Raw genomic sequence first — 18,089 nt, forward strand, 5'->3', positions numbered from 1 at the left:
TGTAGAACATCTGATAGTATTTTCCTAAGGCATGCGAATATAGTCTACTGGAAAAACACATGGAATAGTCTTACTTTGAAGCAAGTGAGCCACTTCCAGGAAAAACTGAGCTATTCTAACAGACCAGCAGTGCTTTTTAAATAATATAGAAAGGAGTTCGATATATGTCTTTACTTGATCAGCTGACCTTGGCATAAAAAAAACACAGACACAGGGAGTAAATCCTGAAAAAAGCCGGACACTGGCCAGAGTATGAAAAGCTTTTGCTATTCAGAAGAAAAGACAGTCACTCAATTTTTTTCAATGAACCTCTTTCAACTATTCCTTCTCAATAATGTAAAACATCTGCATTAAAAAAACTGCTGCTTTTTCATCCTGAGGGAATGCTTTAGAAAGTATTTAATTCAACCACTGTAGTTAAAAAGAACTGAATTCACAGGGAGCTATTAGCTCTGGGCATACATACAGGTAATTCTGAAAAGTTTCTATTGTGATAATACTGTTGAATCTAATTATTACATTAATGAAACTCAAATACAAAATTGCTGAAAATTTCTGTATACAAAAAAATAAAAAGTAACATATTAGCCTCTACATAGAAGTACTGTATATTCCAATTTACCTGTGCCAGAAGATCCACCATCCGACCTTTAATATGAACGCTTTCTAGAGGAATTTGATTTCCAGAGCTGTCCTGAAGACCCGCAGTCACCCCGAGTAGTGGGTTTATATGTTCCTTGTTGCTATCGGTGTCTGTGACTGAGGAAACACGACCAATTCTTAAATACTCTCACTCATAAATCATTGTCATGAGGCAAATAAAAATGGTATCCATGTCAACCTGCTTATAAAACTTTTATATTATCAATTTGACAAGATGTAGTCCTTTAACTACAACATTTATATTGTTAATTAATTTAATAAAAACTGTTCACAACAGTTTCCCTTGGCTCGTTGTTCTTGATGTTTATTAAAGTTTGTTCTGTATAAGTACTAGAAATTGCAAAATTATTCTTTCATATACAATACATACTGACATCCTGTACATTGGTTGCTTTACCATTTAATGTTATATATATATGTGTGTACTTTAGGAGTAACTACTTTTCCTAAATGGATTTACCAACATTGTACCTGGTCTTCTCATAAGCTTACGGCTGCCTGTAAGACAAGGTAGCTCAGTTTGGGAATTAAAAATTTGATAGTTTAATATTAAATTTGGCAAATGACAGATGAGCGTCTTTGAAGGACACCTAATTAGATTTGTATGATTATTCACATGTGTGCTGGTGAGACAGATCAACATTTTATGACTGCTGACATTTGGCATAACACTAGGATGAACTGCTTTTTGCTGCAAATTGCTTAAATAAGCTTCAGTGACTTGTGTTTGAACTGTTTACAGATTTGAACCTTAACTCACAAATGTTTCATACTAGGGGCAATTGCCAAGGGACTCTGCATTATAGTTTGTTACAAACACACACACACACACACACACACACACACACACACACACACACACACACACCCACGCGCACACACACACCCACGCACACACACACACATATATATGTATAGTTTAAACTTTAGCCATATGTACCAAACCTGCACTACACTCTGACTAAATTAATCAAATGAAAGTTAATTTATCATAGAACAAAAATAATAATAATTAGATCACTTTACAACAGAGTCCAGTCTGTCTAGTGTCATAGTGTCTCACCTTGGGCATCCAGCTCATACGGAATGACTTCTTCACCAGTAAGGTTAACTTGTGGCTCATATATATTGATATCGTTTTCATCCACACAAAACTGGACCACATACTTCATTTGTATCTGGTTGGTATTATATACAACAAACTCATCATCCTGCAAATAAAAATGTACTTGTTAATAGAGTCAAAGTACATACAGGTCTTATAGTGTTGCTGAACCCTAAAGCGAGGTCAACTAAAGCAAAGCCACAAACTAATTAGTTGTGAAGATGGGAAGGTGGTGAGGACATGCAAGTACTTTACCGTGCATCTGAACGACAGGCTTGAGTGGAGTACCACCACAGAAGGTTGTATACAAGATGAGTTAAGAGCCACCTGTTTCCTGATGAGGTTGAGCTCTTTGTTGTATGTTGGTCACTCTTTCATGTTTTATACTATATCTGCAGTGGCCAGGGTATTTTCCTATGGAGTAGAGTGCTGGGGAAATGGCATTCATGCAGGTGATGCCAACAGACTAAATAAACTGATTTAAAAAGGTAGTTAAGTCTAGGGATTTAGGCTGGACTCACTAGAGGCTGTGGTAGGACAGATGTCATTTAGGAAGCTGCTTACTATCTTGAACAATGACACATATCTCCTATATGAGGTCCTGGCTAAGCAGAAGAGCACATTCTGTAACAGACCAAAAATGAGTTGCTCAAAGGAGTGTTATGTGAGGTTGCTTCTACCCTCAGCTATCTGTATGCTGAATGGTACTGAGCTGCTAATGACTGCCATCCTGTACTGTGAAATTTGAAATATTTGCAATTCTAATCACTTCACAGTTAGTAAATACCTACATTTGTTAATTTACTCATATATAATTGTTACTATAGGTATGTTTGTACCTTGTTAGCATACTAAAGATTATTCTAATTCTGTATATTTGTGTCTGTTTTGTGTGGTGCTGTAACCCTGCAATTTCCTTTAATGCGGTTATAAAGTTCTTTCTTTCTTTCTTCTCTTTCTTTCTTTCTTTTCTTTCTTTCTTCTTTCTTTCTTTCTTTCGTTTCTTTCTTTCTTTCTTCTTTCTTTCTTTCTTTCTTTCTTTCAGTTGCTGTTTGCTCAGTTGTAGCGAGCATCAGATAAAATCTACTACTCAAGACCTTACGATTGATGTATAACACTTGGGTATTCCTTGTAGAGAAAAATTACCATGCTGGTTTTCATTTTTTTATGATATTGTATGAGGTAGCACACATATAATTTCATGCCAGATTAGAAGTTAACTGTACATACTGTAACAATGAAATCACTGAGTTTCTAGTAGAAACACATGGCTTTCAAACGAGGTATTGTTTTTGTCAGTGTGTGGTATAGTTCGTCTTCATGATGCAGCAAAAGGTGTTTTAAAACACTTCTTGAACCCTTGTCCCCTTATCGGCCTAGTATTGGGCCACTTATGGTTTAAGAGGTTTTTAAGAGCTATCGAGATGTGGTTCCCGAGGAGAATGAAGGGAAAATAAGAAAAGACAGAATTAGAAATCAGACTGTCTGGGCATCCCTGAAATTTAAGCATCCACCAATTTTTGGTTTGGCCATTATCAAGAAAATCCCTGATTAAAAGATATTTACAGAAGACCTGGATGTTCAGGGCTGATTTCTATCTTGCACCAATTGTGTAAATGGACCACTATGAGGAAAGCGTTGGTATTATCTATCAATCAATGAATTCAAGAAAATAAATAGAAAATAAGAATAAGAAAATTGAAAATAAGAAATAACAGAGAAAGGAGAAGTCTCACCTCAAATTCAGTGGGTTTCTGTGGGGTGTTACGGACTCCATGCACACTGTGGTATTCACCTGGTGCACTTGTCAAAGTACAATCTTTCTGGGTTAGTTGCTTGCACAGACCCAGTGCCACTTCACAAACCACCAGTATGTATGTTCCATCTATTTCATTAGGTGATGAATATTTCATGGCTGTTCTGCAAATCAAAAATAAAATATTTTACAGATGAGATTTATACATAAGAGAAATGTATAAACATTCTCTAATGAAAATCTCTTAGATTTACAAGATAACCTGCATTCCCACTGAAAATAATGATTTTAATAAATTAGACGGAGCAATGGCAAACGTCTATCTAATCTAATCTAATTTAATCGAATCTAATGAAAATCTGTTTCTAGTATTCATACCAAACAAACTTTAATAAACATCAAGAACAACAAGCCAAGGGAAACATTTGTAAAGCTACAACAAAATGCAAAAAAATACAGCTAAAGCTATGCCAGAAAAATGTATGCCAAATTATTTTGTTATATTTCGATTTCACCTGTATTGATTCACTGCGAGCATGCCTGTAAATTTTACACTGGTCAGCTTTAGTCTATTTAGGCAAATTAGTCTCAGTTTTAGTACTTTTGGCCTGAGTGTCAGGCCAGCTAGAGAGTCAATTATGAGTTACATTCTTTTCTTGGAGATCAGTCCAAAGGGCATGGAGAATTCGCCAGTATAGGATAAAGTGGCATTCTCCTCTTTTCCTTTGGTATGGCATGGGAGACTTTTGCTAAAGCTCTCATACCAGAGCTGTAATCTTTGACTGCATATTAAACATCAGAACACCCTTCTCTCTCTACATCAACTAATCCTAAATTAATTTATCTGTTCTGTTCCATGTGCCAGAATCCCTATTGTTCAAGGTACGGCCTGCAACAAAGGCGTGAGCTTCCTTCTACTCCAAAGGAAATACTAGTGCAGGGTTACAGAGCTAATAAAGTTGTGTGTGGTACAATAAAGCATCCAGCATCTCTAAAGGACAGCAAGGAGCTCATGGAAGAGAGACTCATGATCTTAAATTTGAACTGCTGCTGAAAGAAAGTGGCTATGCAAAACATATAAACATGCACATTTACCTATTTAACTGGCTAATAGGCCAGAAATCTTGTAAAATCATTAAAAAGCCAATCCTAAATAAGCAATGTTTCCTTGGGAAATTCTGGAGACAAAAATTAGAAAGTAGAAAGAATACATCAGAACCTCTCTGAATCAAATGGAAACAGTCTTGAGGTTACAGGTGCCATCTGATATAAAATGTGTCCCAATATCCCATATACCAATGTTTCTCTCTCTTAAACCAAAATATGAGCCACGTATTAAATGTTCTGATATGCTCAATGTTGGCTAGACTGGGGCACAACAAGGAAAGAACTTCATGAAAGACCAACCAATCTCTTCTGCCACAAAATGTACAACCTAGCTCTCTACATTTGTCTTCCATAATTGGCAACCTTACCTTTTTTCCAACACAGATAATGTTTAACAGGTCTACCTTAGTTTATGTGTTTATTTATCTAAGAACCGAGATTTACACTATAATTTTTCCATTTTTCTGGATGGAGTAGTTCGAAGGTAACTACTAATCCAGTGGTATCAGAGTCAACATTCAGATCAACATGGAAGGATGTCTCTTATTTGTAGGTTAGTTGATTTTCCTAGACTCATGTATACCTCTAACCTTGCACTTTTATGTTACCATGACCTTCCTCTGTATATCTTTCTTAACACAAGTCAACACCTAATTCAACTTCTGGAGAGTACACAACTGAGTTAGATCCTCTATGAAACAGCAACATTAATCATTGATTTTTCTTATCAGCCTTAGTCACATAAACTGCTTAGATAACTAATACAAACTGATAATTACAATTATTATTTTTCAGCATTACTTATACAAGTCTCCTTGAGTCTGTCTGGCAAGATTAGGTTCAGAAGGTAGCACCGAACAGGGTCATAGAACAATCATAGTAGGTTAAATAACAAGTATTCAAGTAAGCTTTGTTATTTTAATATTTTTCTTAAACCCTTACTTTATATTTATTGATTGATTTAAGGATATCATAACCACAAACCTTATGTCATTGCTGAAGTATATGCCACTTCCAAGATTACCAATATCTGTTCTAGCAATTCCATGTTGTTCAACTGCTACCTTTGGCAACAGCAAACCACTATTAAAAATAAATCAGAAAAACACTAGATCAACTCAAAAATACTGTATATACAGTTTGATAAGTATACTAAAAACAGAGAAAGGGATGAGAGAATTTAAATTCAAAATCAACAAAAACTGGATTCTGAAATATGTTTCAGCTTCTTTGTACCAGAATGTGTACATTTATGTTTTCTTTTTATACAGTATTCTCTAGGATAGCCTACATAGTAAGAATTACAGGTACTTCAATTTCATATACAAGCCTCATGCTTTACTCCTTTTGTTACTAGGGTGTTGTACCGTGTTAGCCATTATGAATATAGACAAAAGCCAAGCAAAATGACACCTTTTAATTGGCTAACTAAACAGATTACAACATGCAAGCTTTTGAGGCAACTCAGGCCCCTTTTCAGGCAAGATGTAATCTGAAGAAGGGGCCTGAGTTGCCTCGAAAGTTTGCATATTGTAATCTGTTTAGTTAGCCAATAAAAGGTGTCATTTTACTTGGCTTTTCTCCTTTTGTTACAAAATGCTCTATTAAGCACTGCACAAAAAACATGTTAATTAAAAAAAAAGTTTCACATGATGATTAATTTATTTCTTTTAATTCAACCTGTAATTTTTTGTGAAAAACAAAAAAAAAAAAACATAAAAGAATTAATAAAAATTAGCAACCCTAGCCAAAAGGAATCCCAAATTCAAATGTATACAGCAATAAAAAATTATCATAACTACTAACCGAGACAGAATACCAACAAATTTGCTCAAGGAAGATGCATGAAACAGAAGCTGCACATTGTCGAGCTTTCTCTGGAAGTCAAGCATTTCATCCACTCTACTAATGTGGAAAATACGGTGAAGAGTCACTGGAAGATAACTGAAAGAGGAGGAACATATTATAATATTTCAGTGCATTTTCTTTATTGCTTTGAAGACAATCAAAGACAACAGTTATGAATACTGTGTGTTCTATGTAGCCTGCAAGGATACACATTAAAAAAAATTATAACAGACAACAGAATAACGCCTGAGGAAAATCAGAGCAAATAAACTGAACCAATATATTCAGAAGACAGTATTGCTATAAATACCGCTGTTATACTCCCATTTCATGGCGCTGTTGGAAAACAGTGGTGTGCAGTTTAAATTAGGACAGCGGCGATTCATATCGGTAGCGTACATGAGGCAAGGACTAGCCATTAATGAGGGAATTGGCTAATTCAGTATGCACATAAGACATAAACATCAGCACAACCATCTCTCATTAGCAGCCCCATGAGTGACTAAGTGAGGTGCCTACACTACTCTATAAAAAGTCTGAGTAAAGAGAGAAGAGGGTAAAAGAAATATGAAAAAAGGAGAAATCTGAAAACTTCTGGGACAACCAGGGAGAGTAAGAATACGCTCAGAAATTTGGACTGGTCAGGTGAAGGTCTCCAGGAGAGCATGAGATGCTGTACTAGACAGACGAGTCGAACCTGCTAAGGAACAGTATAGAGCAGGGGAGACTGAGGCCTCGTGAGGAGTCACTGTGGTGACCGAGGGAGGTGGCACAGAGAGAAAACCGGGCTCGAGAGGGACTCTTTGTGGGTACCGATAGAGGTAGCTGTTAGAGAGCTGAGGAGACCACATTCAGTAGTGTCTTGTTTCTGCTTAATAACCAAGTGAAAGCAAAGTAGACGGGAAGTTTTCTAGATGGATACTGCATTTTAACTTATTTATTGAAGACCCTTGAGCACTGTGTTTATGGGAGTATTTATTTATTGAAGACATTTTATAACTGCACTTGGGCACTTTTATTTTATTAAATATGCATTTTTGCACAAACACTTCTTCTTGTCTCTTAACTTGCCCTAGTCCACCTTGGTTCATGAACTACTCAGGTGTCCCAACAAAGGGTTGTAACAATGGCTGTGGGTACTGGGGTATCACAGCAGCACAATAGTTTATATAAAGCAGGATCACCATCTGTGTTTTTTTTATTCATAAACTAGGAACCAGGCTGTGCTTGACGTCTACTGCATTCTTTCCAAAGTCTTCTGAAACATTCCTTAAAAGATAAAGGTATAGAAGGTTCCTTCTCTGTACATGAAGCCTGTATAGATTATTTCATGCCTTAGCAAAGCAAGTGTAATCATGCAAATAACAAGTGATGCTTTGTTCCCATGTGAAACATTATACCTGACACTTCTGAAACATTTTTAAATACTATGTTCAAATGTTTTGAATCGTGTTGTTTTATGTAATACTTGCTGTTTATGCAGAATGTAACTTGAAAATTCTGATCCATAGCAGAGCACAGTGTATAAAAAATATCCAAAAAGTAGGGAGAAACACGAGCAAAATAAAAAAAAAGCTAAAAAGGCATGAAAAAGAACAATTACTACTACTGTAATTTACTTTTTTAAGCCATACAAGTAAGTGCACAAATATCAGTCTTGCATATTCAATCCAATTAAGCAAGTGGCTTAACTTAGTGACAGAAACATCTTACAGAAATGCATATGTCCCCTCATAATTCCAATCCAAGATTTCTGTGGGCCTTGGGACATATACTTCACAGGTTTTCAGTCTTATTCTGAGTATTCCTGTCAGAAGGTCTCTAGGGTTCCACAGTAGTCACTCCTTTTCATCTTTTCACAGTCCTTGGCTCCTCCTATCTGTATGTGTTGCCTTGAGTATTAATCAAACAGCAGCAACATGATGGCAGGGGCAAATTAATAAAAGGGGAAGTAGGAGAGAAACAGGTTACTCATGTATTGTGGATTCTGCCTCTGTAAGTGACTTTAGTCAAGCTCAGTTTATGCATTTTGATTATTTTTTTTTTGTCATGATTACAGTACTAGTGGTTTCATTGTGATTTTTCTCTCCCTCTACGTTTGGGGTTTTGTTTAATCAATTTTGAAGGTTCTGTAATTTTTCGCCATTGTTTTAATGTTTATTATTTATTTTGTGTTCTCCCACGACTCATTTTGGTTTCATTGGGAGATACATTTTGAATGGTTTGGTTTGGCAGTTGCTATGCAGCTGCAAACAGTAACATCAAGGTTAACAAACAAAGTAATGTTGGGTTCACGGGGTATAAAGATTGAAAGCTGAGGTCGCTTCCTTGTCTGAATTTTGAGGATTGTTCAAAAGAAAAAGAAAACAAAGTTTGTTTGTGTCCTTTTATAAGCTCTGGGCAGTTGAATCTCTTAGTTATTCTTTCAATTTCAAGTTTGGATCACGATTAAACTCTGAATACTAGGTACTTTTCTACGTCTTGGTTTTGACCTCAGCTTCCTTATTTTGACTGTTATTTATCTTTTGGTCCTTCCATTGCTGGGTGACACAACATTTTTGAACTTGTGTTCTTTTCCTCTTTTTGGACTTGCTCGAGTTTAGTTGGATATCTCTGCTTGTTTTTTGAACCCTGTTGTTATATTTTGTTCTATTGGATTTTGTATTTGCTTTCTTTTGCTCTTTTCTGGATGAAGACTTTTAAAATTGTGAACATTAAATAAAATATATCTTGCTTTATTACTGTTTGCCATAGCTTCTGTCTCACCTGATTGGTCAGGTCTGCTTTGCAGGGCAGTGTGTCATGTTGTGTGTCAGATTCTAGCTTTTCCTGTACAAAAGCCGGGATTAAAGGGGTTTGCTACATGTGCAGGTGCCTTTGTGGCATCTGTTCACCAAGTGTGTAACAATTCAAGCCTCTGGTTGCATACGTAATTATACATACATTCCATTTTTTTTAATAAAACACAAAACATCACTTATTTTATAGTAGTAACTAAGGCAGGAAGCCATATTTCATATTCATCCATCCATTCTTCCATCTTCAAGCCCACTTATCCTGAACAGGGTTGTGGGGAAGCTGGAACCTATTCCAGAAGACTTTGGGCACAAGGGAGGAACAACACCTGCACAGGTCGCCAGTCCTTGACAGGATGAACACACCCACCCACACACACGCACACACACACGCACACACACACACTAGGGCCAATTTAGCCTTGCCAATTCACCTAACATGCATGTCTTTCAAAGGTGGGAGGAAGGTGGAGCACCCAGAGGAAATTTATATGGACATGGGGAGAACAGGCTAACTCCACGTTGGGAACACCCATGATGCAAACCCAGTCTCTTACTGTGAGGCTATTCTATATCCTCATAACTGAAAGCAGCTTGAACCGAAGATTGTTCCATACTTCTGTAACTAAAGAATAATTCTTATGTTAATAGCAATGAGAGAGAGATAAAATCTAAAAAATAATGTATACATCTGGCAATTCTGGCTCTGAGGCATCTCGGACAAGAGCCTCTGTCCCATTCATTCTTGATCTGGATAAAACAGTCCGAAATGTGACAAAGCTTGTTTACCTTTTAGCATGTGGTCTTAAAAGTTCTGTAAGGTTAAAGTATTCTTCTGTTTCTGGTTCTATATGTTCAATGCTACACCTCAGGGCTCGGTATTTGGCAAGTGATGAAGGTGTACGGCTCCAGAAAGTGGATTCACTTACATTGACAATATCTCTAATTAACTGATGAGGCAAAAAAAAAGAAAATCAAATGACATTACAAAACGTAAAATTACAGATGATAAATAGCAACAGAAATGACTAGGTTTTCCGAATCTCTAAGCCAGTCTTATTGCTCTAGTTGATGCTGTACCAATGTGAAGGAAATGATTTGATGAGATATTGAAACAACCTGCTTGTTAACTAAACAAAGAACCTGACTTAGTGCATCATTTCCTCTTTTCTGTGTGTATTCTTATATTACAAAAATACAGATTTATTGAAAGATCTATTTGCAAATTAGAGTTTGACACACGGAGAGGGATTCAGTTTAACCACATTATGATGGGTATCAGCGTGAGCAGTCCGACTAGTGCGGTATGGAATTATTACCTGACATAGGTCCTGCTTCTGTGAAATTGTCCTCATGTTGATAGATGGTTCAGCAATACATTTATGTGGGATAATACGGAAGAACTCAGACATGATGATATTCAGGTCAAAAAAACTACAACTATTTTCCATAGCTTTTCGTGCACGATGAAGAACCCCTTCTGCCCTGATTACCTGTAGAAATTAAAGATACACCATTAAATACTATTTATAATGGTAATGGCAACAGAATATTAGTGCAGTGGCTGTTTACATCTTCCTTAAAAGTAGTATGGATCTAAATTGTGCAGCAAAGATTGCTTTAAGGCCATTACATATAGACAAGTCACTATATAAACAGGATTGTAGTACTAAAGGAGCTAAAATACATTTCAGTATAGTTATTTTGGCCTGCTGTATGTATGAAATAATATATAGAAATATGGAATAACTACAATATTATATCATTCTTTCACAGAGTGGGCTCAGTGTGACGTCTACTATGTCTGATAGAAAATGCAACTGAGAGTTCCACTAACTGAGCTAAATAGAAATGCAAGTAGGATTATCAATGTTATACACTTCATGTGGTCACAATTTTTCTAAGTGGCCCAAGAGGTTAACATCTGAAGGACTGAGAGTGTGCCTTCTAGTCTATCATACCACAGGCTCTTTATTCAAGATCAAGGCACATTGAAATATACAGGTATGCAGATATGCAGAGATGTACAGGTGGATAAGCCTATGGTGTCTTGGATAACTGGACTATCTGTTGGGCAGACCGCAGTTTGTGAGACTCAAGGACTGTCCTTCTGATATGGATGTGAGCAACCCTGGAGCACCACAAGCAACAGTCCTGTCTCCTTTTCTCTTTACACTGTACATCTCAGACTATAAATAAAACACCAGGTTATTTCACTTACAGAAATTCTTAGAATGATTCTGCAGTTATGGGGTGTATTGGTAAGGGGATAAGACAGTGTAAAGTAATCAGGTGGAGAATTTTACTTCTTGGTGCAAAAGGTATTGTCTGCACCTAAATATCAGAAATACCAAGGAACCGTTTATAAACTCTTACCACACCAAAGAGCGTCTGGTCATTATTGAGGGAGTGGAGGTGGTACACTCCTACAAGTACTTGGGAGTCCATCAGTGACAGATTGGACTGGTCTTGGAACACAGAGTAACTATATAAGGAAGGGCAGAGTCGACTCTTCTTCTTTAGGACACTGCATTCTTTTAATGTGACTTCCTTCATATCTTCTATGAGTCTGTGATGGCCAGTGTGATTTTTTTACTTTGTGATGTGCTGGGGGCTGGTAACATCACTTCACCTGAAGGCCACCAAATCAGCAAGCTAATTAAAAGGTTGGGCTCGGTTATGGGACACGCTCTGGACCCCCTGTAGGTAGTAGCAAAGGAAAGGATTAAAACAAAGCTGAGTGCCATTATGAACAAAGCTACGCATCCTCTCTCTGACACACTAACACTGAGGACTTTCAGCCAACAAATAATTCAGAAGTGTGTCAAGAAAGGCTCCTTTATACCAATACTCAATATGCCAGAATAATGCCTCACTGTAACTGGGACAGCCAAGTCAGAAGTTTTCTTTTCTTTCTTTTTAATTTTTTTCTTCCTTTTTAGTCATTCTGATGTGTGTTCAGACTAAAGTGTGTGTACATACTGCATATATTTTTCTATTAATTAATTTATTTAAAGAGCTTCTGTAAAAAGCCAAATAAAGTTCTATCTATCTATCTATCTATCTATCTATCTATCTATCTATCTATCTATCTATCTATCTATCTATCTATCTATCTATCTATCTATCTATCTTTTTTCCTTGCATGCCTGTCAGTCTGTCTGTCTGTCATTGGCAAACCCATTCTAAAAAGAAAATAATTAGCCTTTTGATTCCCTTTTCATGTGTTTCCTGAATTTCTGATATTGTGAGCATTGCTAATTATTATTGTAATATTTCAACATTTGCTCATTTTTATCATAACATTTAGTCATTTCAACACCATTTTAAAGATTTTTTGTTGTTCATGCCATTATTTTATGTTGCTATGCCAGATGCCATCTTGTGATTACTATAACATAGTGCATGATGTCACATTATGCATTCAAGCTTTTGGATGAACTTCAAACTAAAATTGATGTTGATTTGCCTATTTCTGGTTAGGAATTTTTTTTGCTAGTTCTGCCTGTTACTTCTTTTTTGTCCTTGAGTATTGCTAAGCATCTGTTTTATTGCCAGTTTTAAACTTGGATTACACCCTGCTATCTCTTGAATTTGATTTTGTTTTATCTCAGTACAATTTTTTTTATCTACTGATCCTTCTAAAGTGCAGTCAGGGTGCAAAATTTATTGATGACAATATCATAACTTTCAAAACTGTGGCAGCAGGTCTATGGTGGGAGGATGCCACTTTGGTAATGTTTTTCGTAGGTGCTTATCAAACGAATTAAAAGATGAAATTGCTAGCTATTATTTGGAGGACTCTCTCGATTCAATCATAAGCTTAGCTTTAAAGCTTGGTACTACATTAAATGAAAATAGACAAAAACGGAAAGGAATTAGAGAAACTTCATTAAAACTTCTTGCTTTTCCCAAAGATTCTTCAATTGCCATGGAATTTGGAAGATTTTGACATTTGTCTGTTTTTATTGTGGAGAGTCTAAATTGAAAGAAATTAAAAGAAAAAAGTGAATGGAAACTAATGAGCTTGTCACAATTAGGGATTAGCTGGGTGAGCACTTCAACTTATCTTCAAACACTGACGCCATTATAACGTTCAGTGAGAAATGGTTTTTCTGTGGAGATGGACGCTTTGGTAGATTTGGGTTCCACAGAAAATTTTATTAGTTCTGGTTTGGAAGATCATCTCCAAATAGGTAAAATTTCATTGAAAATAAAAGCCACTTGCCAAACTCCAAGTGGGAGTTAGCCACTCTAACATAAACACCTAATTGATGGAGTGCTGCTGAGATGGTTGTTCTTCCAACAGGGTTCCTGAAGCAGAGGGTTCCTGAAGCTGTTAGAATGAGAATCAGGTCCTTGGTCACCTCCTGACTAAGGCCCTTCTTGCCCAATAACTTTGGTCAGACGTTCTCCATTTGAGAAAATATTGTTTATTTGCTATTACCGTTAGTTCTGTACAACATCTAGTTTCAAGACGCTCAGAGGCATCTGAGATAACTTAAACTTAGGTGGCAGCTTTCACAGGAGAATCTGCTGAAGGTGGGAGCCTCTGCCAAAACTTTTCTGATAGAAAGACAAGGATAGCCATTCACATCAAGGGTTGGGCAGAAAGTATGATTTGCTTGAGGTTTCCGTTACTGAAACTGGTTTCACATTTCTTTGGAACATATAAAATTAATCAGAAAATTCATGTATCCAGATTAAAACCAGTATTTTCTTCACTCTTATCTGAAATCATTTATTCTCTACCCTCCGTTTTAGTTAATGGAGATCAAAAGTTTAAAATTCAGAAATTCTGATGTGCATTCTCCGGGATTATTATGGTTACTTATAATAAACAACCCTACAGTCATTTCATAATTTGTGCTTCTTTGTCATGTACAAGCATTTTCTGTAAATTGTCCCAACCTCACTCTCTCTCTGTCTGTTTAACAATATTTTTGCCAAAACACATTTGGGTTATCCAAGTAATTTTAGAGTTTTCATTAACATTTTGATATTTGGGCAGCACGGTGGCGCAGTGGGTAGCGTTGCTGCCTCGCAGTTGGGAGATCTGGGGACCTGGGTTCGAATCCTGGGTCCTCCCTGTGTGGAGTTTGCATGTTCTCCCCGTGTCTGTGTGGGTTTCCTCCGGGGGCTCCGGTTTCCTCCCACAGTCCAAAGACATGCAGGTTAGGTGGATTGGCGATTCTAAATTGGCCCTAGTGTGTGCTTGGTGTGTGGGTGTGTTTGTGTGTGTCCTGTGGTGGGTTGGCACCCTGCCCAGGATTGTTTCCTGCCTTGTGCCCTGTGTTGGCTGGGATTGGCTCCAGCAGACCCCCGTGACCCTGTGTTCGGATTCAGCGGGTTGGAAAATGGATGGATTTTGATATTTTTGCTGTACTTCAAAATGGGTTTCCACTGAAACCCATTGTATCAAGAATTTAGTGATCTCCATTCTCCATGAGAATCAAGTTTTTCTGGGCCATCAGTACAAACAAAGCAGGGTAAGTATCAGATAAAAAAATTACATTAAGATTGTTAACAAATAATCACGCTGTTTATTTATTTATTTGCTATTTCACACTTGCATAGTGCCTAGCAGTAAGTAGCTGTAAATATAAGGTACTAATAAGTATGTCAAAAAACACAAATTCTAAAGTCAGTATGTTTATTGGCAATACTTTCATTATGTCAAAATGTATACATTAATAAAGATCTATTCAATAACAGCATTTGCAATCTGTTTGTACTAACAATACACAAAAAGAGAAAGCCAGACAAACCATAATAATTTATTAAATCAGTTCTATACTGAAAACAAGCAACATAACATTTATACAGGTTGGATGTCAATGTTGGAATTTGATTTATGCATAGCATACTTACATCATTTGGGCTGATACGGTCGATGGGACAAGAAAGCACTTCATTAAGGCATCCATGTGCTGCTGTCCAAATCAGTTCAACAAAAACTCCTACTTCTTGAGAGATAATACTGCTGCTCAAGGCTTCTTCAAGTAGCAGCTGCCAAGTGAAATGGTAAAAAGGAAAATATGATAATTATAATGAATCTAAAATAAAAAAAAAAATATGACCATACAGTATATCTGATATACTTTTGATCCCAAGATGTCTTGGATGTAGCCTTTACAATATATCCAAAGGGTGGAAATACACAAAGAAACAAGGGCCATTTAAATTAAAGAAGCAATGCACATCCCTTCATGCTCAGTGTCATGTATAATCCATTCAGTAGGCCTTGTTTCCTATATGTTGTTATCACTGTACTATATAAACTTCACAAATGAGTGCAGGCCTCAAAATAAGAAACAAAAAAGTCAGACTTGTAATCTATACAGGTCTAGGCCAACTGGACAGGCTTCACCCCAGGCAGCGTCACCCCAAACTTAGGGATGTACTCACATTGGCATGTTTGTCCACATGTAACCCCACAAAGTCTACTTTGTTTGACTAGTGTGATTGCTCCGTGCCGGGCCAACTGTAGCATGCCGTGGCCCACTTGGAAGAGGTGAGCCGAAGTACAGTTCAGTAACATTTGGGAACAGTGTGATCGCTAAACATGTCAGAACACGGAAAACAGACATAACACAAGTCAGATAGTGCAATTCTCATTTCATTCAGTATATTTTAAAAACAGTTTTTTATTCTCACATTACACATGAACAGGAATTGTAGCTGGCAAAAAAAGCTACAAATTCCTCCGTTAACATCATTTGTCACCATAAAAATCTTCTTGTTCATACAGCACGATTAACAGCAAAACACTGCGCTGCACACTCAATAAATCTGTACAAGGGTAGAGCGTTCTCCTGCCCTAGATGACTCCAAAACAACCACAAAATAAGTAAAATCATTTTGACATGCATGCTGTCACTCCACATTTGGATCTTGTTTTGGCTTTACAGAAAATTGCATAGTCATGACGAAAGTGAGCCTGGGCCCAGAACATTAAGCGCAGTGTGAGTGCAGGCCAGCTGGGGAAAAGGGAGGGGGGAACAATCGTGCTTGGGCACGGTACGGAACAAATATGCCTAGTGTTAGGCTTCCAGACTGCACAGGATAACAAATGGGCTATTTTTTTGAAGTCTACAAAATGATCAGAATAAGGATGAGAGGGAAAAGGACAGTAAAACAAACATACAATATGAACTTAAAATTGCACAAAAAAGTTAGACAGGAACAAAAAGGCAAAACCTAAAGTTGAATAAAACCAAGAATCTCTAAACCTAAAGACAATGTCTAAGCTCCAGTTTAAATGGAAGTACAGTACTCTTTAATTACTGGTTGGGGCAGTTCCACAGCTGTATGGTCAAGTGGCTGTGCCTCCTGCTTTAAATAAAGGAAACATGGCATACATCTAAATAAACTTACGTAAATTAACATAATACAAAAACACAAAATAGTTCATAAACAATGCCTCCAACGTAAATTTGGACAGCATGGTAATGTAATGGTTACGACTGGGTACTAGGATTTTATTCCCAACTAGCCAACCCGCGGCGTACCATACGCCGCATAATCAGGCCACTTTTTTAATGATTTTTAAGCACAGGGAAAAAATTAACATTTGAAAAATCCGGAGGAGAGGGGAAGGACGCCCATTACGCCCCATCCGTCATGCTAGTCTGCTGATTTCTCATTCAGTAACCTGTGAGTAGTGATGGGCGGGGTGAAGCCTCGTGAAGCATCAACACGTTTGAAGCAATTGTGTCAGAAATCGTATCGAAGCTTCAAAGCATTTGACACTCACCTCTCTCGTGACACCTCCTGGCCATTTTCATTAACCTTACAGAAACTTATGATATACTTCAATGACGTCTGTTAAAAGTCGTATTGCTTTTATTTTTTCGTAGCTACAGACTGACAACGAAGAGAAGGGTTCGTCAGCAGCTTCTAGTGTCTGATGTCTAAAAAATATAAATATAACTAACGCCGACAGGCAGAATGCACTATACGATAGCAAGAGTTAAACAAAACAAGACGCCTCACCTCATGCGTTCCCGGCTCTTTCAATTAGTATTTACTTTTGCACTGTATCATTATAATCGCTCCTGTTATTAGTATTATAATTAACCCTGATCTTTTCTTGAGATCACATTTAATAGCCTTAAATGTTTTCTTTGGTCTGTCTTAATTAAAACGGAGTAGACAGAAAATAAAGGTTTATCCCTGTACTTTGCCATGATATAGGTAAGCACATTTGAGAAAGAAAATGTGAAATCCTTAAATCACAGATGTCATTATTCGATCAAGTATTAAAATCTGCAGTGCTTTGAAAGCTCGACACAGTTTCAAAACCTTAGTATCGAGCGGCCCATCACTACCTGTGAGTCACGTAGAGTTTTCATTGTTGTTTGCGATTCTGGCCGTTTTTTCGCGTACTGAGTTGTTCCGGAGTCACAGTTGAGAAACAGTTTTTTAATGTCTTTTAAGCACAGGGGAAAAAATGAACATGTGGCCCGGTGCATTCTTTAACTGCCTTGTGGCGCTGTAGAAGTACGGCTGCTTTGCAGTAAGGAGACGGTGGAAGATTGTGGGTTCGCATCCTGGTTCGTCCCTGTGTGGATAGCAAATTATCCGCGACAAACAAACTGTTTTACACGCTGCAAACCAATCCGCGCCGCTTTTTCAATGTTTTTTAAGCAGAGGGAAAAAAATGAACATTTGGAAAATCCGTAACGCTGCTTTCAGTAAGTACAATGCACACGCGTTTAATTTGTCAGCCACTTTTTGCCAGCTGTCTTTTCTGGTTTGGGCCGCTTTTGCAGTGTTACCTCTTGTGTATATTATATCTTGAAATCCTTCGAGT

General features: G+C 37.2%; 1 protein-coding gene across 1 annotated transcript in view; it reads right to left on the minus strand.

Annotated features, from left to right (window-relative positions):
* The window catches only part of parp4 (poly (ADP-ribose) polymerase family, member 4), a 160,141-nt gene that overhangs the window by 103,195 nt on the left and 38,857 nt on the right, over positions 1-18,089 (minus strand). Inside the window, exons 8-15 of the mRNA XM_051926163.1 lie at positions 15,146-15,283; positions 10,594-10,767; positions 10,064-10,224; positions 6,438-6,575; positions 5,616-5,714; positions 3,505-3,688; positions 1,727-1,874; positions 623-759 (exon numbers count right to left, since the gene is read on the minus strand). Of these exons, the coding sequence (XP_051782123.1) occupies positions 623-759; positions 1,727-1,874; positions 3,505-3,688; positions 5,616-5,714; positions 6,438-6,575; positions 10,064-10,224; positions 10,594-10,767; positions 15,146-15,283 (1,179 nt within the window). The remainder of the gene's footprint in view (positions 1-622; positions 760-1,726; positions 1,875-3,504; positions 3,689-5,615; positions 5,715-6,437; positions 6,576-10,063; positions 10,225-10,593; positions 10,768-15,145; positions 15,284-18,089) is intronic.

This window comes from Erpetoichthys calabaricus, chromosome 4 (assembly GCF_900747795.2).
Source record: "Erpetoichthys calabaricus chromosome 4, fErpCal1.3, whole genome shotgun sequence".
NCBI lineage: Eukaryota > Metazoa > Chordata > Cladistia > Polypteriformes > Polypteridae > Erpetoichthys > Erpetoichthys calabaricus.